This window comes from Suncus etruscus, chromosome 4 (genome assembly GCF_024139225.1).
Source record: "Suncus etruscus isolate mSunEtr1 chromosome 4, mSunEtr1.pri.cur, whole genome shotgun sequence".
Classification (NCBI taxonomy): Eukaryota; Metazoa; Chordata; class Mammalia; order Eulipotyphla; family Soricidae; genus Suncus; species Suncus etruscus.
Window position 1 is genome coordinate 58,437,584 of NC_064851.1, and position 24,660 is coordinate 58,462,243.

Genomic DNA, 24,660 nt, shown 5'->3' on the forward strand with positions numbered 1-24,660 from the left:
GCTCTTCTGGTAGAAACTTAGACATCAAAACTTGCTCCCCACTTTGGATTCTGAACACCCTGCATCAGCCTGGGCTTTCTAATCTGCATTTCAGCTTTGTGTAGGGAAGGAAGTAACGTAGAAAAATATTTAAGCAGATTATTGTCTCCACATCCTAGAACAAAGTCATTATTTGGCAAGATTGTTTTTCCTACATCATTATCACCTGAGTGCTTTTTAATTAGCTAAAATGTTTTACTTCTTTTTAAAACTAAGAGCAAAGAATATACAGTATACTTGAGTTATACTGAAGTGATAACTTCATTTAAGAAAATAGGTTTGACCCAAAACTCAGTGCAAGTGGCAGAGTTGACCATAATTATCTTCAGGGGAAAAAACAAACAAACAAAAGGCAAACAAACCCACAGTACTCAAATTGTACACCATTTGATAGTGCCCAAATCAAGTCAAACCAAAAAAAAAAATAAATTCTTAAACAAAACCTCAAAAAAATAATAAAAAAAAAAGCTTCCAATGTTGAATTCTGTCCATAAATAAGTGAAAACTGAAAACTGAACCATGGAGCAAGGGAAAAAACAACCAAAAGCAAATAGCAAACCATATCAACAATGATAAAATTAGTTCTAGCATCATAGACCAAAGGAAGAGGAATGTTGGAACCTGTTTATAAATGAGAAATGAAGTTTCCAGTTTTAGAATGAGAAAATTGAGGCATGCAGGACTTTTGCATATGGAGATATATATTTCATATATTATATATAGTATGTACAGTCTAGCTATAAAACTTTGATGTGTATAGAAGCTGTCTTCAATGAAAAAAATTGAACATTCAGAAAAAATTCCTGAGATTGGGTTTGTGACGTGGGCCACTGAGCAAAAAAATCCGTGGTGGGTTCCCGGAGGTGACAGAGTCTATCCCTGTGAAGACTGAAAGTGACCCACAGACAGTGTTGTCGTTGTCACTGTGTTCTTTCCCTGCATGAGCAAGGGTAGCACCATTGTGAAAGTAACTCTCCACCACTCCTGCTCCAAAGAGGAGGAAATACTGAGGAACAGTATTGCTGCGAAGACGGCTTGTAGTGTGCACCAAGTTCCTTCTAGTTCTTCAGACAACAGGTAAACTGGCTGCTGGCTGCCCAGAGCCTCTGGGGGCGGCCGCTAGGTGTACTCCTTCCTAGGTTGCTCATCCGTTGTACACTTGTCAGTCATTTCCTGGCAGAAGTCCACAGTCACTGTCTGGCCTCGGGGCTCCAGAGGAGGGCCTCTCTCTGGGAAGGGACCCGTGCCAATGCCTTCTAGCCTCCTGGCAGAAATACAATTTTCTGAGGTGCTGCTGGGGCCCCACGGGGAGCCTGGGGTTCCAGCACTCTGCTCTGGGCAGCAGGGCCCACTTTCTCCTGTGGAGCACTGGGAGGGGGCAAGGTTCTGGTTGAAGCCCAAGGGTGCAGGGTTAATACTGGAGGCTGAGGGGAGACCTATGGGCCGAAGGACAGGGCAGTACCGATGCAGGGCCTGGATCTGCTCAGGGCTCTGAATATCCCGGCATACTTCCTGGGAGAGGCAGGAGAAGTTGTCTAGCAATTCCCCCATGCATGCTTTCAGCTGGTTCCTCTCTGACAAGAGTTTCTCTTTCTCACATACCTGCAAGTGAGAGAAAAATGAGGTTTGATTAAGTCCTAGCCAGGTAGAAGCCAGAAGACCCAACATTAGCTAATGATTTTGGAGCCCCAACTGGCGGTACTCCTAGATCTGAGCTCAGGGATCACTTCTGGTGGGATTGGGAGTATCATTTGGGGTGCTAGGGATTGATCCTGGGTTGGACACAAGCAAGGTGGTATGATTTTGTGGGCCTTCCACTCTCATGTTTTAATTCTGCACCTTGGTGTACCTTCTGAATGTTTAAGTGGAGATCTAGAAATCCATCTATCAGAGAGCCTGCATATGTACTTGTGCCAAGTCTCCCATCTGGCACTCTATCCATGCAGGCTGTTGACCTTGACCCTTTCCCCTCATGTCTCCGCATCCTTTGCAGCCCTGCCAAGAGTGAGTAAAACCCCCACCAGGCCTAAAACTCCAGGGAGACAAGAGACCCGTTTCCTGGAATTTGGAGTTTGCGCAGCCTCAGTGAAAAAACTCCTACTTTCCAATTTGACAGTTGGAAAGTCTCTCCTCAGTGTGTTAGGGCACCATGTTTTCGGACCATGCCCAACAGTGTTCAGGGCTTGTGTCTGCCTCTGTGTTCAGGGATCACTCCTAGTGGGTCTCAGGGATCACATGTGGGACTGGGGATTGAATTGGGGTCATCTGTTAGCAAGGCAAGCGCCTAAACCCTTGACTTTCTCTAGCTCTAGGTTTTTTGAAAGCCAAAGACATAATCTTTCAAACCTTTGAAAGCCAGAAATAATCGACCAGTTGCAGCTATATAACATTTCGGAAAACAAGATTATAGACAATAAAAAGAGAAGTGGGTGTTAGGGTTAGTGGGAAGTGGAGGCTATGAATAGGCAAAACACAGAGGTTCTAGGGTGGAAAGGTTCTGCATATATCATAAGGGCATAAAATATGTAATTTGTCCAAACCCATTAAACATCCAACACCCTGATAGAACCCTAATGGTAGGACTCTGGGTGAAGATGCAGATTCACTGTTTAGAACAGCCACTACATTTTGCTGGGGATGGAGATAATGGTGTGTGTGTGTGTGTGTGTGTGTGTGTGTGTGTGATAATGGTGTGTGTGCGTGTGTGTGTGTGTGTGTGTGTGTGTGTGGTGGATAAGAGTTAGCAATTTCATCTAAATTTGCTGTGCAACTAAAACTGCTCTAAAATCTATGAAAACAGATAGACACTAGAAAAAAAAGCCAACCAAATTGCCTGTTGGCAATTTCACTGGATTTCTCCTTCAGTTGGCACTGGGGTCTACAAAGCAGTACAAGGTGATTGCATAGAGCCCCCAGAACGACTGGGAACTCTGCAAAGGACTTGAGGTACTTTTGGACACACTACAGGGTGGTCATCCCTGGCTTTGAGAGGCCTCACCAGAAAGATATGGGAGCAGAGGAGACAGGGGGTGACACTGGGCATGGGACAGCAGTGAGTCCACAGCAACCGTTTCAGAGTAAAAGATGGAGGGGGGTGAGGAGAGCTAGAACAGAGAAGGGGAGGTAAGGGAAGGGGGAAAAAGAGGAATAAGGAAAAGGAGGGGAGAGAAGAGGAAGAAGGGAAGGACGAGGGCGAGCCTGACCTAGGGTCCCTTGTGTGGGAGCTGCACATGTGGGAACAAGGCAGCAATCTGGCAGTCAGCCTGGGTATGTGTCAGAGACAGAGATTTACACGAGAAAAGGGCACCTGCTAAAATATTTATAAATTTATCAAGAAAACAGGCTTTAAAAATGAAAAATAAACAGATGTACAAGTGCAGTTCTGGGGAGGAAGCAGCCCTGCAGGACAGGGCAGAATGGGGTGAACTGAATCCTTATAATGCAGGTCAAGGGGAACAGCATGGATTCATAGCCAGGCCAGGAAGGGGACTCAGGAAACTGGGGACTCAAAAAGGGGCCTGACTCTGCAAGAACAAAGATACAGCAGGAGAAGAAACTGTGTGTGGAGGTGGGGTGGGGGAGGGAGATAGAGCAATAGTATAGCAGGTAGGGTGTTTGCTTTGTTAATGGCCAGACCTGGTTTTGTTCCTGGCATCCCACGTGGTCCCCTGAGCCCCAACAGGATTGATCTCTATCCAGAGCCAGGATAGCCTTGAGCATTGTGTGATGACTTAATACAAGGTATATGTCAAAGGAAGACTTTTTTGTGATTATTGTGTATTAATTTTTTCCCATCCCCCTTAATATTCTTTTTAAAAGTCCCTAAGAAGGTCTGAGGATGTGGTTCATGATAGGGTTTAGGCTTCTTACATAGAAGATCCATGATTTGATCCCTGGCAACACCCCCCCCCCATGCACACACTTTTTGTTGTTGTTGTTGTTGCTTTTGGTTTAGGGTTAGGGTTAGGATTACTATCACCCAGTGATGCTCAGGAATTATGTTTGTAGTGCTAGGGCAACCATATGAGATGCCTGGGATCAAACCCAGGTCAGCCGTGTGCAAGGAAAATGTCTTTCTTCCTATATTATTGCTCTGCACATTTCTGATGCTAGGCTATGTTCTCTTTGCTTTATTTTGTTTTCACATTCTCACTAGGCTGACAGTTTATATGAGACAACAATAGTTTGTGAAACCAAATTTATTTATTTGCTTACTTTGTTTTTAGGCCATCCCCAATAGTGCTGAGGGTTTTCTCTTGGATCTGAGCTCAGGGATCACTCCTGGTGGAACTCAGGGACCATATGGGTTTCTGGAGATCTAGCCTGGGTCAAGCATGTGCAAAGCAAGTGTCTTCTCCACTGTATTAACTCTTTGATTTTTGGGGACCCAAATGCAGACCATGGTCATTATGATGCTTCCTCCTTCAGCCTGACTCAGACTACGCCCCAGAGGTGAATTTTGTTTTTTTTTTGTGTTTGTCTTTCAGGTCACACCCATTTGACACTCAGGGGTTACTCCTGGCTAAGTGCTCAGAAATTGCCCCTGGCTTGGGGGGACCATATGGGACACCGGGGGATCAAACCACAGTCCTTCCTTGGCTAATGCTTGCAAAGGCAGACACCTTACCTCTAGCGCCACCTCGCCGGACCCCAGAGGTGAATTTTGTTGGTGGGCCCAAGGGCAGTCAAACTAAGGTTGCCAGGGGGCCAGAGGTGCCTGGACTGCTTTCTGCAGCAGAGGGCATCTGCTGAGAAGCAGGATATATAGCTGAACACTATGAGCTCTTTTTTGGGAGAGAGAGAAAAAGCAGGATAAAAAATACATTTGGGGTCCTGAGAATTAGTACAGTAGGTAAGGCACTTATTTTGCATCCTGTTGAACCAGGTTTGAATCCCTATACTATATATTAGGTCTAAGCACCACCTGAGCTCACTTCTGGGGAATAGTGCAAGTACATAACCAAAAATACCTCAAACACACTTTGTACTAAAGTGCTACTAAGTAGTAGGAAGTTGCCTCCCTTTCTAGTTACTGGCTTCTCCACTAGTTGGGATAAATAGGCCCAGGGTAGCCATGAGGGTTTAATGTAAGCTACAAGAGCAGTTTAGAGGGCTGGGGAGATAGTTTAGGAGTGCATGCAAAAGACCTCAAGTTTAATCCCCCCAAGGACATATCCTCTCCCCTCTGGAACTAAAACATGGTACCCAGGAACCCTGCAGCACCAGTCTCGGGCCTGAGTAGCACCACATAGCTGGGTCCTGTACTCAACTGCCATTTAGCCCTGCTACCCTAAGGAAGACACCTGGACCCCCTGAGCACTGCTTGAGAGTCCTTGGAGCTTAGAATAATGTCTCTTCCATAAATGCTTTCACCCAACGTTATGTCAAATGAGAGACTAAAAACGACCAGTTCTGGCTAAAGGATCTGAATATGACACATTTACACAATGATACCAACACATACTGCAGAGGTAAAGCTAGTATCTCTCGAGAGATTTATCTGGAGGCCTGGCTGTAGAGTGCTGGATCAAGTTAGGTTTTGTGTTGGATCCACTGTAGACCCCTGCATACTACAAATAAGTATGCAAATCCCAGACACAGCAACAGCAACACCAATAATAAAAGGAAAGGAAAAGAATAGAATCCTCAGGCTAGCGAGGTAGTACAGCAAGTAAGATGTTTGCCTTGCCTGAAACTAACTCCAGTTTTATCCTACCACCACATATGCCCCAGCACTGCCAGGGGTAATCTTTGAGTGCAGAGGCAGGATCAAAAACTGAGCATTGCTTCAGAGACCCTTTTCCCTAATTCCCTAGCCCTGGGGGCTAACGTTGCAGAAGGGCAGGTGGACTCACCAATTTGCGGATTTCACATTCTAAATTCTGAATACAATCCAGTTTCCTCTTGCGACAGCGCTGGGCTGCGATACGGTTCTTGCTGCGCCGGCGGACATCGTGAATGAACTCTAACTGTTCTGAGGTTAGTTTGTGCATCTTAATCATCATCTGAAAATCATTTCTTGGAAGATCTGTGATTTGGTCTACAGGAAAGGGAAGTTTGACCTGAAACCATAAAAAACAACAATAATGGTTATGGCAACCGGGTTATAGTTTGAATTTTGGTAGGTAAAGAAGTGGTTAAAATCCAAGATGATTAAGAAATACAGATGCTACTGAAAGCAAGTATTTCTTTCCTGTTTCAATTGTAAACAAGATGTGATATTTGGATAATAGATCAGAACATGAATGAACACAAAAATTATAATGTGGTTTTTGTGAGATTTTATTGTATTTTTGGGTTACACATGGAACGCTCGGAGATCACTTTCTGGTGGGACTCAGGGAGACCATATCTGGTGCTGGGATCAAAGTCAGGATGACTGTGTTCTAGGCAAATGCTCTACCTTCTCTTCTATTTCTTCAACCCAATCCTGAGATTTTCAAAAGGAAACGCATGGCAATACTAGTAAATGTGTAGCTGTTTGTTGCTTTAGCACCTAGGGATATGGTTAGTTAGTTGAAACCCACTTTCCTTGAGCCTCAAGGAATAAATGATTACATATAGCAGAGGACGTTTAAGGAATGCTAGGGATCCTTCCTTCCTTCCTTCCTTCCTTCCTTCCTTCCTTCCTTCCTTCCTTCCTTCCTTCCTTCCTTCCTTCCTTCCTTCCTTCCTTCCTTCCTTCCTTCCTTCCTTCCTTCCTTCCTTCCTTCCTTCCTTCCTTCCTTCCTTCCTTCCTTCCTTCCTTCCTTCCTTCCTTCCCTCCCTTCCAATGGCTCTCAGCAGTTACTTCTGGCTTTGCACTCAGAAATCGCTCCTAGCAGGCTTAGATGACCGACCATATGGGGTGCAGGGATTCGAACCGGGCCCGTCCTGTGTTGGCCGCCTGCAAGGCAAATGCCTTACCTCTGTGCTATTGCTCAAGCCCCCGACTTGCCTTTTCTAAGAGTTGGGGTGTACATTCCTGTTTTTAGACCAAGATAAAGTCACAGAGGGTCCTTTTTTCCCTTATTTGTGACGCTGGGATTTGAAATCAAAGCCACATACATGCAAGGCTACTACTGAACCACATCCCCAGCCTGTGGTGTGATTTCCAAGATCAGGTGATAAAGGACACGACAGTCTCTGAAATTGACCTTTATTCCCCCACATTGGGTGATGCTCCTGGGTTATTCCTGGCTCTGCACTCAAGAATTATTCCTAGGGGCCGGAGAGATAGCATGGAGGTAAGGCGTTTGCCTTTCATGCAGGAGGTCATCGGTTCGAATCCCAGCGTCCCATATGGTCCCTTGTGCCTGCCAGGAACAATTTCTGAGCCTGGAGCCAGGAATAATTCCTGAGCACTGCCGGGTGTGACCCAAAAACCACACACACACACACACACACACACACACACACACACACACACACACACACACACACACAAAAGAATTATTCCTAATATTTCTTGGTGGACTATATGAGATGATAGTGATCAAACTCTCATCAGCTGCATGCAAGACAAATCAAATCCCAAACTACTATACTATTGCTCTGGCTCCTGATATCGATCTCTTTGGAGGACAAGCGTGGCCATGCCTCTTGAATACTCAGCAGGCCTATGCAGAGGAGAACTGAGGCCACTGGCTACCCACATCTTCTTGTTGTGAGTAAGAGGCCCTGGGTGTAGATTCTTTAGGCTCAGGAAAAATTTATGTTAAATGGAAGCTTCAGGCAATCTCTGCTTTAATCTCAGACCCCCTCAACTGGAAGTGCTCAGATAGGCCCATCCCTTACCAACAGAATTAGATGCCTCAATAGGCAGAATACCTCAATAGACAGGCTTAGTACCTCAGCACTGACAGGAACGACCTTGAACAAAGTTTGGAATAACCTGAGTGCTTATGGGGATACTTCCTTTATTTAAATTTTTGGCTTTTGGGCAACACCCTGTAAACTCAGGGGTTACTCCTGGTGGTGCTTGAGGGATCATGAGGTGCTGGGGCTCAAATCTGGGCCTCCTATATGCAGAGCATGTATTAAACCCTGTTGTACTCTCTGTCTAGTTCCAAGAATTTTTATGATAAACTTGTTTTTGAGTAATACTGGCTGTGCTTAGGGCTTACTCCTGGCTCTGTGATCAGGGCGCTTATGGTAGGTTTTTGGGGACCATATGCAGAGTTGGGAATCAGATGCAGATGAGATGTGTGTAATGCAAGCATTCTGCCCATTGTTCTATCCCTCCAAACCCAGGAGGAAGATTTCTGAAGAAAAGAATAACTATTTTGGGTAACAGAGACAGAGAGCAAAGATAGCTCAGTATAGGTGCATGCCTTGTATGCTCTGGGCCACAGATTTGATCCTGGTATGTTCTCTAGAGCATAGCAGGGTGGAACCCTGAAGTGCTTCTCAGCACTGGTATAGCCTTAGTACTCCCCAAACCACTAAGACTGAGCAGCACTGTATTCCTGATCTATGGAACTGTCTGTTCAACTGAACAGAATGCTACTGAGGGGGGTTGGACAAAACAGCTCTGGGTATCTTCTCAGTTCCCACAGAGAACACAGGCTCGTGCTTCTCAGCTCTCTGTCACTGGAGGTATATTGAAATGACCATTCAAGATGTTTGCTGATAAGGCAGGAGCTTTAGGGATCAATCCTGTTTCAGGAACTCCTGGGAAAGGATATGTGTATGATTCTGGGTTCAGAGAGAAAGTGCATCCCACATGATCCAGATCAGTCTTTACGGGGTACTGACACACATGTCTGTGACAGGTTAACCAGCAGATGGCACAATAAACCTATACTTCCCTGTTCGCCCAATGCCAACACTGCCTTGTCTGTAATTTTAGAGGTCACATGAAAAGAAGTGGGAGAAAATGCCAACAAGTGGAACTGCTTTTTATAATGTATTTAACCCAACAGGTATGAAAGATTTTAAAAGCACGAATACAACAAATTATTTATGAGATACTGTGCATTTTTCTGGGAGGATAGTAACAAAGTTTCCCAAAACAGAAGTGGATTTTACTCCTGAGAGCACATCACAATTCACATTTCCAGGATGTAAGAACCATACATGCTATGTAGCTACCACACTGGCCAGCACAGGAACACATGAACTACAGAGAACAGTAACTAGAAAAACACATGGATCTGGTTTTAATGGATCAAAACATTTTTGGGGAAAGAAACCTTTTTTGGGGAAAGCCTCTTGCCACATTCTCTCTGTATGGTGCTGAGGAGTACGATGCAGAGTTCAGGCTTTTTTTTTTTTGGTTGCATCTGATGCAGCAAGACCCGAGTTCGAGTTCATGTCCTGGCACTGGTGAAGCCAGTGAAGCCCCACATGAAGGCAGTGACAGTGACTGACTGGTTTGCCTGACTGGAGGGCTGAGGATTTAACAATGGGCTCCAGGGTTCAGAAGCCGGTGCACTGTAGCAGCTGCTGAAGGCTTTTCAGGGGCAGGGCCTGTCAACCTCCACAAGGCAGACTCTGTCCCAAAACACCTGTAAAACTGGCTTTGAGAACAAAACTCCCGGGTGCACAGGAAGCCACTGTAGGTTCTGCCTGCTGCAGGCTGGTGGCCAGGACAAACAGCTCCTTGTACTGGGCCCTGGAAAGGCTTTGTCCACGGGGTGTGTTTGCACAGGGCTTATAATGATATGAAAGAATGTTTGATTTCCCCTTTATGCCCTTTGGATCTTAGGGTAACAGATTGTCAGATCCTGGATGCAACCTAAAACACACAGAGGGCTGTCTGTTGGGGGAACGGATGTTTCCACATGAGGCACAAGCTTTGTTTGAATAGCAGAGGTTGAGGCAACTCTGAGGCCTTGTGGACTTCTTCAGCACCCCCACCCCTCTGCTGACAGCAAAGTAATTCTGCTTCTGCTCAAAACCATGCCTGCTGGTTTTCAGAAAGAAAATATTCCCATAGTTCAGGCCACAAGGAGAGTCAAAGGCCTTCTATACCAAGAAGTACTACATTTAAAATCATTCAGACAGCAGAAATAACACACGAGGGAAATAGGACAGAAGGTTGACAGACCAGAGGGAAGGAAAAAAAAAAACCAACAAGGCTAGTTTCAAAGTCCTTGAAGCCAAAGGCCATATACAATTTCAGCAGAGCTGTTGCAACTCAAGCACTTTTTAAAGAGGTCAAAGAAGAAAATAGTTATAGACTCTCTTCCTTATGAAAAAGAGCCCAAATACTTTATTGCTTTGTGCAAGACTGGCTACCCTCCCTGTTACTTGGACTATGAGGGGGGGAAGGCCCCAGATGCTCTTAGAGAAGAACAAAAGCAATGCCCAAATCTGTTGATCATTTTCAGATCAGGAAATGGGCATCTTCCCTGGGGATGCACTGTAGCCACAGAGACACCCCATCCCTCATGGGGCTGGATATTCACAGACTCACCTATACCCACACGTTCCTCAGACAGAGCTCAACAGTTAGTCAAGTTTGGGGGGGGGGCAGAGTGATAATACCACAGGTAGGGTGCTTGCCTCATACCATGCTAACCTGGGTTTAATCTCTGGGATCTCATATGATTCCCTGAGCATGCCAAAAGTGATCCTTGAAGAAAGACCCAGGAGTAATCCCTGAGCACTTCCAGGTGTCCACCACCAACAAAAGTCACTTGGTCTTGGGAAGTTGAAACATACTCAGGCTTAGGTTCTCCCTCCTTTTGGAAAATTTTTACAGCTCACAGCTCAATAAGGTTCTCACTCTTATTTATTGTACTCAAAAAATACATCATCTTCTCGTCTTCTGCTTCTCACCAGTTATCTGCACCCTCTGAAAGGACACAACATACTCAAGATGAAGAGTCCTTTCTGCTGATGCACTGGCGGGCCTGCTGCTGTCCCCAGGGTCAACATGCCTGTGTCAGCGGAAGCACTGGTGCCGTGTGGAAGAGGAAAAATCCGTGAATTTAGTGCTGCCTTCTCTGGGATCAGGGCTGGCTCACAGCATTGCTACTGCCAGAATGGCCAAGGCCAGAGGTGGTCACCGAGTCAGTGTGGGAAAGCAGCTGATGCTGGTGCCATTGCTGCTGCTGTTTCTCTCCAGCCCCAGCCTTATGCTTCTCCCTTGGGAGCACCATAGGGGAGAAGCAGAGTGTCCTATACCATCTATATTGCAGGATGCTGACAGGGAGACTCATGGACCTCACTGTCCTCAGCGACAGTAATGTCCTCAGGGACCTCTGGACCCAGGCAAACATAGGACTGGAGGGAGCTGGAACATCTGCAGGGTGAACAAAAAACTCCTCCTGACAGCAGGCCAGGGGATGGGGGTAGGTATGTATGCTTCCTTCTTAGCCCTCACAAATCCACTCTCCACTCCTCTCCTCTTCCAACTACCACCCTAGTTCTGCAGTACAAATGTGGTCCCTTTCTTCTCTATTTAAATAATATAATCGAGGGACTGGAGTGATAGAACAGCAGAGAGGGTGCTTGCCTTGCATGTGGCTGACCAAATTCAATTCCTGACACCTATATTATAGGCCTTCTAGAGCCCAGCCAGGAGTTATCTCTGAACAAAGAACCAGAAGAGAAGTCTTGAGCATTTCTGCGTTTGGCTACAAAACAAAACAAATCATGGAAAATGTATATAAGGACTATAACTTCAAAATAGTCCAAAGTGGGGGTGGAAAGGGGGAAATTCCCACAAACAAAGAAGTGCCATCTTGGGAGGCTTCCCAGTGATCTCTGATTTTTTTTTTTGCATTCTGTCTCAGAAAGCTATAATTTGGTGTCTCTGGTTTGCTGAATAGAAGCTAGGAGAACAGCAGGATGGAAAGACAGATGTAGGAAAGTAAAACTAAGCATCAATTTTCTCTAGAAAGCCCAGAGGCAGCTGGCTTGTGAATCTTGCCTCTGATCTCCTTTGCTGGCTTCATGAGCAGATGTTTGTTGCAAAGCCACTGCAGGCACATGTGGCTCCCAGCACTCACACCCTACCGGTGAAGTGGAGAATCCTGAGCTCAGATGATGCTTTGACTCGCAGTGATGCCCACCTGGAGGTGGCTGCTAGGATGCTGGTTACACTGATGACTAGCTCAGTGTCAAGACACATGCCAGTGATAAAATCTTCTCTCCCACTATGGACTCTTTCCCACTCAACTGGCCTGCCCCTATCCCATTCTTGGAGCACAGTTTCTAAGACAAATTGCAAAGCAACTGGAATCTGATTCTTTTTTTTTTTTTTTTGGTTTTTGGGCCACACTCGGCGGTGCTCAGGGGTTACTCCTGGCTGTCTGCTCAGAAATAGCTCCTGGCAGGCACGGGGGACCATATGGGACACCGGGATTCGAACCAACCACCTTTGGTCCTGGATCGGCAGCTTGGAAGGCAAACGCCGCTGTGCTATCTCTCCGGGCCCTGGAATCTGATTCTTAAAATTAATGAGTTGTGTGGTCTCAAGCAAACCTTTCATTTTCCCTGTCGTTTGAGGATCTCAGAGTCAGAGAAAGAACACATATCTGCTCTGCTTAGCTTATAGAGCTGCTATGAAAAATAAAATTAGATAACATATGGAGAAAGTGCTTTGAAAATTTGAACTGCTTCTGTTTATCAGCTTTTTTTTTTTTTTTTTTTTTTGGTTTTTGGGTCACACCCGACAGCGCTCAGGGGTTACTCCTGGCTCTATGCTCAGAAAGAGCTCCTGGCAGGCTCAGGGAACCATATGGAATGTTGGGATTCAAACCACCATCCTTCTGCATGCAAGGCAAATGCCCTACCTCAATGCTATCTCTCCGGCCCGTTTATCAGATTTTTGTCACACTGTTTCCTCTTCTTGATATATGGTATGTTTTGGAGTTGCAAGATCATTCTTTTTTTTTTTTTTTTTTTTTTGGTTTTTGGGCCACACCCGGTGACGCTCAGGGGTTACTCCTGGCTATGCACTCAGAAGTTGCTCCTGGCTTGGGGGACCATATGGGACGCCGGGGGATCGAACCGCGGTCCGTCCTAGGCTAGTGCAGGCAAGGCAGGCACCTTACCTCCAGCGCCACCGCCCGGCCCCGCAAGATCATTCTTTCAATTAGAAATATGGCTGACTTGGGGCTAGAGTGATAGTATAGTGGGTAGAGTATTTGCCTTGCAAGTGCCCAACCTGAGTTCCATCTCCAGCACCCCATATGTTCCTAATGCAGAGGCAGGAGTTACCTCTAAGCACCACTGGTTGTGGACCCAAAACAAACACAAAGAAATATGACTGACTTCTATATGCTTAATGAATGCTTCCTCCCACCCTGCCTCCCTGCCTCCTTCCCTTCCTTCACATTTGGGCCATATCTGGATGTGCTTATGGCTTACTCCTGGCTCTGAGCTCAAGGATTACTCCTGGAGGGCTTGGGGGAACCACATGTGGTGCAGGGGATCAAACCTGGGTTGTTTAAATGCAAGGCAAGCACTCTACCTGATGTTGTATCACTCTGGTACCCAAGCACTTCTTTTTCTTAAGCACACATACCATACACTTTGAAACAATATGCCTAGTTCAACAGACCAAAAAATGATTGTAAAAATTTTACACACGAGAGAGTTAGACCATGCCCATAGACTGCTCAGAACCTACCAAAACCAAGGCAGAGGTAGGTGAGTGATTTTCAACCTTTTTTTTTTTTTTTTTGTGGTTTTTGGGTCACACCCGGCATGCTCAGGGGTTATTCCTGGCTCCAGGCTCAGAAATTGCTCCTGGCAGGCACGGGGGACCATATGGGACGCCGGGATTCGAACCGATGACCTCCTGCATGAAAGGCAAATGCCTTACCTCCATGCTATCTCTCCGGCCCTGATTTTCAACCTATCTATAGGTTGGAGATTGAACCCAGCTTGGCTGCATGTAAGGCAAGGGCCTTGAATGTACTATCTGTATATGAACTATTTGTATCATGCTCTGCTGTACTATCTCTCTGACTTCTCATACATACTCTTACATACTTTTATTACTCGTATCATGAAACATGTCAATAAAGCAGTACAACTAAGGCTTTTAGCTATACAAATAATGTGTCTTCCCTGTAAAGAAATTTAAAATTCAAAATCAATTTGAAATGCTGTGATATAAAAAGCTAAGAAGCTTACTGTTTGGATAGTGTTTGTGGCTTTCTGAAATTTCAAGTTTTAAGAATGAACCTACAAATAACAATGAAACACCTATCAGTTCCTATTCACTAGAATGGCTTTGGTTAAAAATGAGGAATACTAAGAGGTATTACTAGAAATGTATTGAAGCTAAATTTTGGAAATGAAAAGTAGGACAGTTACCCCAGAAAAAAAACTTCTGATAGTTTCTTGAAAGGCTAAACACAAACTGACACATTCAGGAATGCTACTCCTAGGTAAATAATGAAGATAACTAAAAATAGGGCCTATCACACATCACAAAGAACAAGAACAATCAATGCTGTGGGGATGTGGGGAGAAAGGAACTCTCATTCACTGCTGGTGGGAATGTTGTCTAGTCCAGCTTTTATGAAAAACAATATGGAGAGTCCTCAAAAAACTGGAAATTGAGCTCCCATATGATCTAGCCACATTACTCCTAGGGAATATACCCTAGGAACATAAAAACACAATACAAAAATACCTTCTGTAAACCTATATTCATTGCAGTGCTATTTACAATAGTCAGAATCTGGAAACAACCCAGATGCCCGACAACAGATAAGTGACTGAAGAAACTGTGAGACCGGGGCCGGAGAGATAGCATGGAGGTAAGGCGTTTGCCTTTCATGCAGGAGGTCATCGGTTTGAATCCCGGCGTCCCATATGGTCCCCCGTGCCTGCCAGGAGTGGTTTCTGAGCATGGAGACAGGAGTAACCCCTGAGCACTGCCGGGTGTGACCCAAAAACCACAAAAAAACAAAACAAAACAAAACAAGAAACTGTGAGACCAGAGTGTTAGCATAGCAGCAGGGCATTTGCCTTGCATGAGGTTGACCTGGGAGGGATCTGGTTTGATTCCTGGCATCCCACATGGTCCCCCAGTCTGGCAGGGGTGATTACTGAGTGCAGAGCAAGGAGTAACTCCTGAACATTTCTGGGTATGGCCCCAAAACAACCAAATAACCAATCAATCAATAAATAAAGCCTTTTTTTTCTTTAAAAAAGAAACTGTGGTACATATACACAATGGACTACTATGCAGCCATTAGGAAAAATGAAGTCATAAAATTTTACTATACATGGATGAAAAAGGCAACTATTATGCTGAGTGAAATAAGTCAGAAGGAGAGAGAAAGATACAGAATAGTCTCACTCATTTACGGGATTTAAGAAAAATAAGACATTATCATAATAATACACAGAGACAATAGAGAAGAGAGCTGGAAGGCTTGGCCCATGATATGAAGCTTACCACAAAGAGTGGTGAGTTCAGTTAGAGAAATTACCAAACTGACAACTATCATGACAACGGTAGTGAGAGAAACAGAATGTGTGTCACAAATACAGGCAGGGATTGGGGGAGGAGGGAAATGGGGGACATTGGTGGTGGAAATATTGCACTGGTGAAGGGGGGGTGGTCCCTTTTTTAATATCTGAAAACCAACTACAAACATGTTTGTAGTCATGGTGCTTAAATAAAAATATTAATTAAAAAACAAAAAATGAAATAGGGCCTATGAAAGGATATGCATACAAATGCTTCCAAAGACATTATTGATGATAGCTCCAAATGGGAACGTTCCAGGAATAAGGAGAGATCAACTAGTGGAATATTATTTAGTACTAAAAAGGACTGAAGGGGCCAGAGCGATGGCACAAAGTGGTAAGGCATCTGCCTTGCACGCGCTAGTCTAGGATGGACTGCGTGTGGTTCGATCCCCTGGCATCCCATATGGTCCCCCAAGCCAGGAGCTATTTCTAAGCACATAGCCAGGAGAAACCTGAGCGCCACCGGGTGTGGCCTAAAAAAGCAAAACAAAACAAAACAAAAACTCAAACAAACTAAAATAATAAAATAAAATCACCAAAATACCCAGACAAAACCAAAACTAAAACATTGTACTGGAAAGAAGAGGAAAATGGACACATAAAAACTGCTGAAGGAGGGGCCAGAGAGATAGCATGGAGGTAAGGCGTTTGTCTTTCATGCAGAAGGTCATCAGTTCGAATCCCGGCGTCCCATATGGTTCCCCAGTGCCTGCCAGGAGCAATTTCTGAGCATGGAGCCAGGAGTATCCCCTGAACACTGCTGGGTGTGACCCAAAAACCACAAAAAAAAAAAAAAGGGCAAAACAAAAACTGCTGAAGGATAGGTAAATAGGTACAGCCTTTTGAAAAAGTAGTTAAGAATTATGTAAACCTAGGGCCGGAGAGACAGCATGCAGGTAGGGCATTTGCCTTAGATGCAGAAGGATAGTGGTTCGAATCCCAGCATCCCATATGGTCCCATGAGCCTGCCAGGAGCAATTTCTGAGCATAGAGCCAGGAGTAACGGCTAAGCACTGTTAGATGTGACCCAAACATCAAAAAAAAAAAAAAAAAAAAAAAAGAAAAAAAAGTAAACATTTAACCAGACAAATAGAATGAACTCCCTGACACCGCAAATAAAAACACCATTTCTAAATGTGTTCACAAAAATGTTTATTGCAACAATGTTTACAAGATAGGAAAAATGGAAGAAGCATGAATGCCAGTTGACTGGTTGAGTGAACTGTGCATTATGGGAGCTGTGGATATTTAGGAAGTGTAATATTCCAGTGGGTTAGTCCAAGTCCATTGTGACTAATTTAGAGCAGGGGCACACCTGAGAGTTGTGCAGAAAAAGCAAATTGCTGAGTAATTACAGAGTAAATGCTATTAAAATAAAACCCAACCACCTACAGATGTGAAGAGATATTTGTAGATTGTTGTGGAAACAGATTGGATTATTTTTTTAAAAAGAGAGTTATTTAAAAAGCTAATTGTTGGTAAAGGGCAATGTTGTGCTAATTTAAGCTTCAGTTAAAGCTAGGGAAAAGCTAAAAAGGAAGGCAGAGTCAGTGCTGATCAGACGCAAGAGATAAGGATATAACTAAAGCATCTTACAGAAGACAATTATGCTAACACTTGTCTTTGGATGGAACAATCTGGATCCTTGTAGAGGAGAAGACAGCAGAGAGATCATAGCTGTCATTCTGAAGAGGTTGGCTTGCTGGAGGTGGGAACTCTTGCTTTTTGGAATTTTGCTCAAATTTATCGTTAGGGTTCACTAGGAAGAGAAATTACCACCACCTTATAAAGACCTTTTGTGGGGCCTTATATACAATTTTATGCAGATCAGGGAAGAAGCAGTCCAAGAGATGTTTTTATTTTGGATCATCAAGTTGTAATTCACATTGTGTAGGACTTCTTTCTGCATTGTCAGGGGGCCAATACTTCCACCACAGTCAAAGAATCTTCTGAAAACAATTTATTAACTCACAGAGAGATCAAGATGTTGAGCCCTCAGAGCATTCTTAGAAAATCAAATGTCGGGGCCAGAGAGATAGCATGGAGGTAAGGCGTTTGCCTTTCATGCAGGAGGTCATCGGTTTGAATCCCGGCGCCCCATATGGTCCCCGTGCCTGCCAGGAGCAATTTCTGAGCCTGGAGCCAGGAATAACCCCTGAGCACTGCTAGGTGTGACCCAAAAACCACACACACACACACACACACACACACACACACACACACACACACACACACACACACACAAAATCAAATCTCTTCTACTCTGGGAAAAACCTTGGCTTCATGTTAACACTGATCCCTGAGCACTAATACTGTCCACAATGCACTACTAAGAGAAAGGGACTAAGAATCTAACTGAAATGGTAAGAGCCTTTCTTGTCTTGCATGAGGCCTATGCAGGTTCAATTCCCAGTATCCCATACAGTCCCTTGAGCACCACTAGGAGTGATTCCTGAGTGCAGAGCCAGGAGTATCCCCTGAGCACCACCAACCTGCCCATTACAGAAAATGTCTTCTTACAGAAAATGAGAGAATATCGCATGGAGTCCAACAATGTATCCTCTAGAAGTGTACAAACAGAATGTGTCCTACTTGGTCTCATTAAAAAAAATTGCAGCTGTTGTTATTCCAGAGGCCCCCAGGAGATGGTACAACCCACTTTAGAAAACATTAGCACTGCAAAACTCTGTTCAATATCCATTTCCTTGATTATTTACAAATGCAAATAATATTTTGTTTGTTTTGTTTTTTGGGCCAACCAATAATGCTCAGGAGTTACTCTGGCTCTTAGGGTTCACTCAGGTGATACTTGAAAGACCAGTGGTGGGCAGCAAAAGTTTTCTTAAAAAGTAAAAATAGAAAAAAAAAAAAAGTAAAAATAGAGGGGCCAGAGTGATAGTGCAGCGGTAGGGCCTTGCACATGGCTGACCCAGGATAAACCTGGGTTCAATCTCCGGCGTTCCATATGGTCCCCCAGAGCAAGGAGTTATTTTTGAGCGCATAGCCAGGAGTAACCCCTGAGCATCACAGGACGTGCCTCCCCTAAAAAAAAAAAAAGTAAAAATAGGGATGTAGCTAGAGGTATAGGACAATAAGGCTCTTGCCTTACATGAATCCAGCCTGAATGCAATTCCTGGGACTCCTTATGGTCCCCTATACTCAGCAGCAGATATCCCTGAGCACAGAGTCAGGAACAAGTCCAAAGCACAGCCAGCCAGCAGTTTCTCCAAAACAAAATAAAACCTAAAAAAGTCAAAATAGGGATTAGATAGTACACTGGGTAAGGCGTTTGCCTTGAATGTACCAGGTTCAGGTTCAATCCCCAGCACTGCATATGGCTCCAGAATCCTGCTAGAAGTGATTTCGAGTAATCCCTGAGCACCACCAGGTGTGATCCCAATTTACTATACTCCTCCATCAAAAAAATAAGAGTGAAAACAAAACTTTAAAAAACAAAACAAAACAACACAACAGCATTTTTTGTGTACTGGTAAAGGGTGGTGTACATTCTATGACTGAAACTCAACCATGAACAATTTTGTAAGCATGTTGCTTAAATAAATTTATAAAATAAAACACAACAGAAACAAAAAATTTTTGATCAGAGAAATAATACAGTGAGTAGGGCCAAACTTTAATCCCTGGTACAACATATGGTCCCATGAGGCCTCTGTTTCTTCCCCAGAAGTGATCTGTAAGCACTATCACGTGTGGCCTCAAAATGAAAACAAAAAAGTAGCATTCTCAAAGGAGCATTAGTCCTAGTAACAACAATTTTATAAGTTTAAAAAAAATGTTCCTTTCAATTGGTTAATTTAGAACTCAAAAGTCCTCAGGAAACTAAGTTATTTCACTTGGACAGAGGAAAGACACATGTACTCTTACTCAGCATTTATTCCAAGAAATGATTTGAACAAATGTCTTTTGGGACATCAGGGAGCAAAGGAGACATTTGAAATGGAGTGAGTTACAAAGTGGGTTACAGGGCCGGGAAGGTGGCGCTAGAGGTAAGGTGTCTGCCTTACAAGCGCTAGCCAAGGAACGGACCGCGGTTCGATCCCCCGGCGTCCCATATGGTCCCCCCAAGCCAGGGGCAATTTCTGAGTGCATAACCAGGAGTAACCCCTGAGCGTCAAACGGGTGTGGCCCAAAAACAAAAACAAAACAAAACAAAACAAAGTGGGTTACAAATCCACTTTCAAAGTGGGTTGTAAGAACAGTATCCCTTTAGCTTAAAGGTGGGAACTTCTTTTTTTTTTTTTTTTTACAGCCCCTCCCCAAGGTGGGGACTTTTAAGGTGGAGAAGAAACTGAGTCTCAGATTCGCTTTTCCTCTGGCTGACACTTCTCTTGGTGAAGAGAAGTGCTAGTGTGCATTACCTGAACTAGGGCTTCAGCATCTGTATCATTACTGCTCTGGGGAACACTCACAAAAGTTGTGATCAACAGGAAAGAAAGAAGGGAGACAGAAGAGGGCACAGACTGCTGCTGATCGCACAAACCCAAGTCCACTCATATTGGGAACACAGAGATGACTCTGGCTTGGAACACCTAAATCCCAAATTTGACGTATATGGTACAACCTGTGAGAAATGGTTCCCACACCTTTTCCCATTTTCTGCAGCGAAAGAAAATTCTTACAGTTGTCTTCCTGTCCTTCCACCACTGTGTCAAGAAGCAGCAGCAGTGAAGCAGCAGTGCAGTGGGGTCTTGGCTAGTGAGCAAAGACATGGATCTAACTCTGGGACATTTCTGCACTTAGCAAGGGGCAGGAAGTTTTGTCATCCATGGTTCAAACATGCTTAAACAAAAACCTCACGTACTTCTCACCAATCATGCAGAAATTAAACAAGCCACTGAGTGCTACTTCTGTCATCAGTTTGGGCTAGTATACTGCTTACCCTAAGACTAATGCCCAGGCAGCATCATCACCAAGTACTCATGAGGATGCAGAGAGGCCTAATGAAGCCTATGCCTCATTTCTGTGTGTGCTTTCCTCAGCTCGTCCCACTCAATTGCCCCAGTTCCTGAAGCAGTGTCCACGTATGTATGAGGTGCTTTGCTTTTTAGGGTGAACAGAGACCACTACTCAAATCTATTCTACCTTAAAGTGACTTCTTGCCACGTTGTGAAGAAGACATTGCACAGTGACATGTGGCTGGTGCTGGAGCTTCTGATCAGATTCTGTGACTGGCATGCTGGTTTTAGCTGTCTGTCAAAATCATGGTGATGGACATGGAATGCCCCCAGATCTTCTCTTAACAAGTAGGATGTCAGGGTGCTAAGAAAGTTCTTTATTCTCCCCCACCCCCTTTTTTGGTTCCAATCAATCCCTTCTGCAAGTGAATCTGTATTTTCTTTTACCCTGACAGGGTGAGGAGCAGGGATGAAGGCCATGGTGATGACACCCTTTCAAAGCAGATGGAGAGGAACGGGAGGAATCTGGGGATTGGACTCCTGCTGAAGACTGCCATATGCCTGACTTACTGTCTCTTGTCTCTGCCCATGTAGTATCACATACTAAATCATCATTTGGACAAAAGTGGTTACATATTTTTTAAGGGAGGTGGGTTTGTGCCATACCCGGCTGTGCTCAGGGTTTACTCCTGGCTCTGTGCTCAGGAGTCATTCCTGATGGGACTCAGGAGACCATCTGGGGTGCTGGGGATCAAATCTGGCTTGGGTTAGCTGTGTACAAGGCAAGCACCATAATAGCTCTCCAGCTACCCACAAAGGTTACTTTGCAATAACCCTGAGACCTACCCACATAATTGGGAAGGCAGCCCTTTCATGGTTACCCGGAATCTTGGCACATGAAAACAATCTAGGATGTATGAGGTAGGGAAGGGTGGAGGAGAGTCCAGACAGAGGACTGAGCAGGTGGGTCACAGGCTCGAATCAATGTGGGTTCCCTACCTCCTGGCCCCTGTCCTGCACAGGACACGACTCACTGTCTGCTTCCGAGAATGATCCAGATTCGTCGCTGGAGTTGGTTCCATAGGATTGCTCACATTTGATCTGGGGTCGCACTTGGTTGTACATTCCATCTGCCATCAGGCCTGGCTCCTGGTGTTCCGTGGCAAGGAATCGGGCTCCCTGGGAACAGGGCGAGGAGGAGAACTCACAGAGGGGCAGGCTGCAGGGGGAGCCCCCGCTACCATCCTCAGCGTAGGAGTAGGAGGAACAGGAGCTGGAAGTCCTGGTCCTGGTCTCCAGCGGGGGTGAACGAGGGCAGACTTTGATTGGCACCGGGCAGCTAGTGTTGGGCCGAATTCTCCCTGACAAGTGGTCGGCTATCAGCCCGCCATGGGAATAGGCCTGGGAGCTGGGAAGGGACTGACCAGTTCCCACCCACAGGCCCTTTGGCACCGGCTCCGAGAGGTCTTTGTCCAAGTTGCCGACCCCAGGGTAGGAGTGCACGGTAGTACTCACTTGGTCGCACGAGCTGGAGGAGAAGATGACGCTTCTCCGGTCCAGCTCTCCTTCCTGTTTACAGAGCGCCTCCAACCCAGGCCCCTTGAGGGGCGACCCCATTGAGAAGTTGGACAAGTCCTTCTGGCTCAGGTGGGGCTGCCCATAAGTCCCCGTGAAAGGGGCATAGTCAGTTTTAAGGTCACCCTGAGAGATCCCCTTGTCAAAAGGGCATGCTGAACTCCTGGCAAAATGCTGCTGAGATGTGCTGGGGAGGCCAGACAACTCTACACTTTTTGTGATGCTGAACAGAGACCTCAGACATGATGGTGAAGATTCGCCCCTGGTGCTCTCCAGGCAGCTAGGCATGACTGGGGGTGCCGCAGGGGCAGAGCTGGGCTGTTTCTGGTCCATGTCCATGTCCCCCACCCGGTCCTTGACATCAGGCTCATCTCCTGAGAGGCAGAGTGTGATGCTCTCTTCCTCATTCTCTTCGCAGGGCGGCTCACTTTTAATCTGCTCCACAGCAAGCCTGGACTTGATGCCACCACCAGAGTTCTCGTCACTGAATGTGCTTGCAAAGCCTGAGGTACTGTGTGATGATGCATTGTAGACATTCTTGGTACATGCAAGCTGGTATTTCTTGTATCTGGGGTACTGGGTCAATGCATCCTTCTCTAAGCTCTCCTTGACATGTACGGACATGTTAACTTCAGGCAGCAAAGCTTCCTCCTTCTCAGCCTCTGGGATGGCGGCAGACTCAACACTGATGGGATCTGGAAGCATCTGGTCCCTGGGGCAAGCCATCTTGGTGGCCTCTGACTCCATCGTCTCCTCCTCCTCTTCCTCCTCTTCTTCTCCGGCTGAGTTCTCATGGTCCTCGTGTGGCCGCTGGCACGCGGTGTCCTTGCGGCACACAAACAGGCCATCCTCGCTGTTCAGCAGCTGGGTCTGCAAGAAGCTGAAGCAGGAGTCCTCTAGGTTGTGCATACGCAGAAACTCGGCACAGCGGATGACCTCACGGATGTTCTCTCTGCTGAGTAATAGTTTGGCAGTGTAGGCAAATTGCAACAGTGGCCCAAAGCCTCTGGCTGTGACCTGCAAAAAGAGAGAGAGAAAGAGAGAGAGAGATATCACTCATGTTACCATTGATGCATTGTTCTGTCCGGAAGCCCTCAGCTGAGGTAATATAACCAGACATATTAAAGTTTCTGAATACAGACAGCAAAGCAGCAATTCATCTCGCACTGGGTTAGGTAATGATTCTGTTTTCTCAATAATTAGTGCTTGTCTCATTCATACTGCTTCTGTACTTCTTATGAAATTGGAAATCACCAAGGTCAAATGACTAAACAGAATGACAACAGGTCAGTATTTACATTAATAATATATCCTTGCAAAAATTCACACTAATAATAATAAGACTATTAATTTCCCTCCCAATCAGTTGAGAGTCATTCTACGTAATAATATATCCTTGCAAAAATTCACACTAATAATAATAAGACTATTAATTTCCCTCCCAATCAGCTGAGAGTCATTCTACATAAGTGTGGGGACACTTGCAGCTCACTAGAGTCAGAGAAAGCATTCTAGTCTTCTTGTCAATTATAATTATGGCAATAAAGTTCAATGAAATACTGGAAGTCCTCAGGTTTTAAACCTTTTTTAAATTAAAGCACTGTGATTATGATTTACAAAGTTATTCATAGTTGAGTTTTAGACATATAATGTTCCAGCACTAATTTCACTACTAATGGTTGGCCTCCCTCCACTACTGTTCCAAGTTCCTTTTCATGCCCCTCTTCCCCAGCCTGCCATCTTGACAGGCACATTTTTAATTAAACTGTTTTTATCCCCCTCACTTGCGGTGCTAAGAGGGGCAATAAAATCAACTCCTCACCTTGCTTATTCATCATGGTTTGGGATGGGACTTTTCATTCACCATGTCATATCTGATTTACAATAATACTGGAAATGATGCCAATCAAAAGCAATGTTCTCAACAATAAATTAAGTTCTGGTTTAGAAAGAACAGGGTTACAGAGCTAAATAAGTTGGCTGCCACTTAAATGTAGTTGAAGCTGCTGAGTGGCAGAGGATATGGTCTATTCCTTCCCTAATTAATAGCAGCAGCTTTGCCAGGCAGCTCTCTCCTTCTCTGTAAATCTTCAGGGGCTCAGTCTACTGCCATGGGCGGTTCATCCTTTACATTTTACACAGATGGAAAATATGCTCTTTAGGCACAGCTTGTGTGTGTACATGTGCGCATGCACACACAGTGACTGGCACAATCAGAAAGAGGTTGCTGAAGGCCACTTTTTTCCCATGTGGAAACGATTTACTGGTGTTCAGAACAAGTTCTCATTCCTTATGTGCACAGCTAGACATTTTCTAGATTCTTACAAACACTGACCCTCCAGGAAGGGAAACAGGCTGAGGAATGATGTGTGCAAATCAAATGAAAGCAGCAATCATGGGGTCCTTGATGGAAGCTACAGTAGCAGTGATTTAAAAATATCTGCTGGGGGCATAAGAGCTCTGCCAGATGAACTGGCAAGCTCTGTAGTCAGCTTCTACACATATTAAATTCATGGCAGCATGCAGAGCTGAGATTGTTGTGAGGACTTAACATTTGTTGTTCAAGTTTCAGTGTGGGCATTGATTCCTCTGGGAGCCCTCCCCAAACCTCACAGAAAGAATGACACCACCTCCCAGTCCTGAAGCCAGGGTGAGGAAGCAGTGTGCCATCTCTAGAGCAGCACTTTCTTAGCATTGCTGCATT

General features: G+C 45.1%; 1 protein-coding gene across 1 annotated transcript in view; it reads right to left on the reverse strand.

Annotated features, from left to right (window-relative positions):
• Window positions 1-734: 734 nt before the first annotated feature.
• BACH2 (BTB domain and CNC homolog 2) overlaps window positions 735-24,660 on the reverse strand; it is a 186,993-nt gene continuing 163,067 nt past the window's right edge. Inside the window, exons 3-5 of the mRNA XM_049772313.1 lie at window positions 21,381-22,973; window positions 5,895-6,101; window positions 735-1,641 (exon numbers count right to left, since the gene is read on the reverse strand). Coding sequence (XP_049628270.1) covers window positions 1,159-1,641; window positions 5,895-6,101; window positions 21,381-22,973 — 2,283 coding nt within the window. The 3' untranslated portion in view covers window positions 735-1,158. The remainder of the gene's footprint in view (window positions 1,642-5,894; window positions 6,102-21,380; window positions 22,974-24,660) is intronic.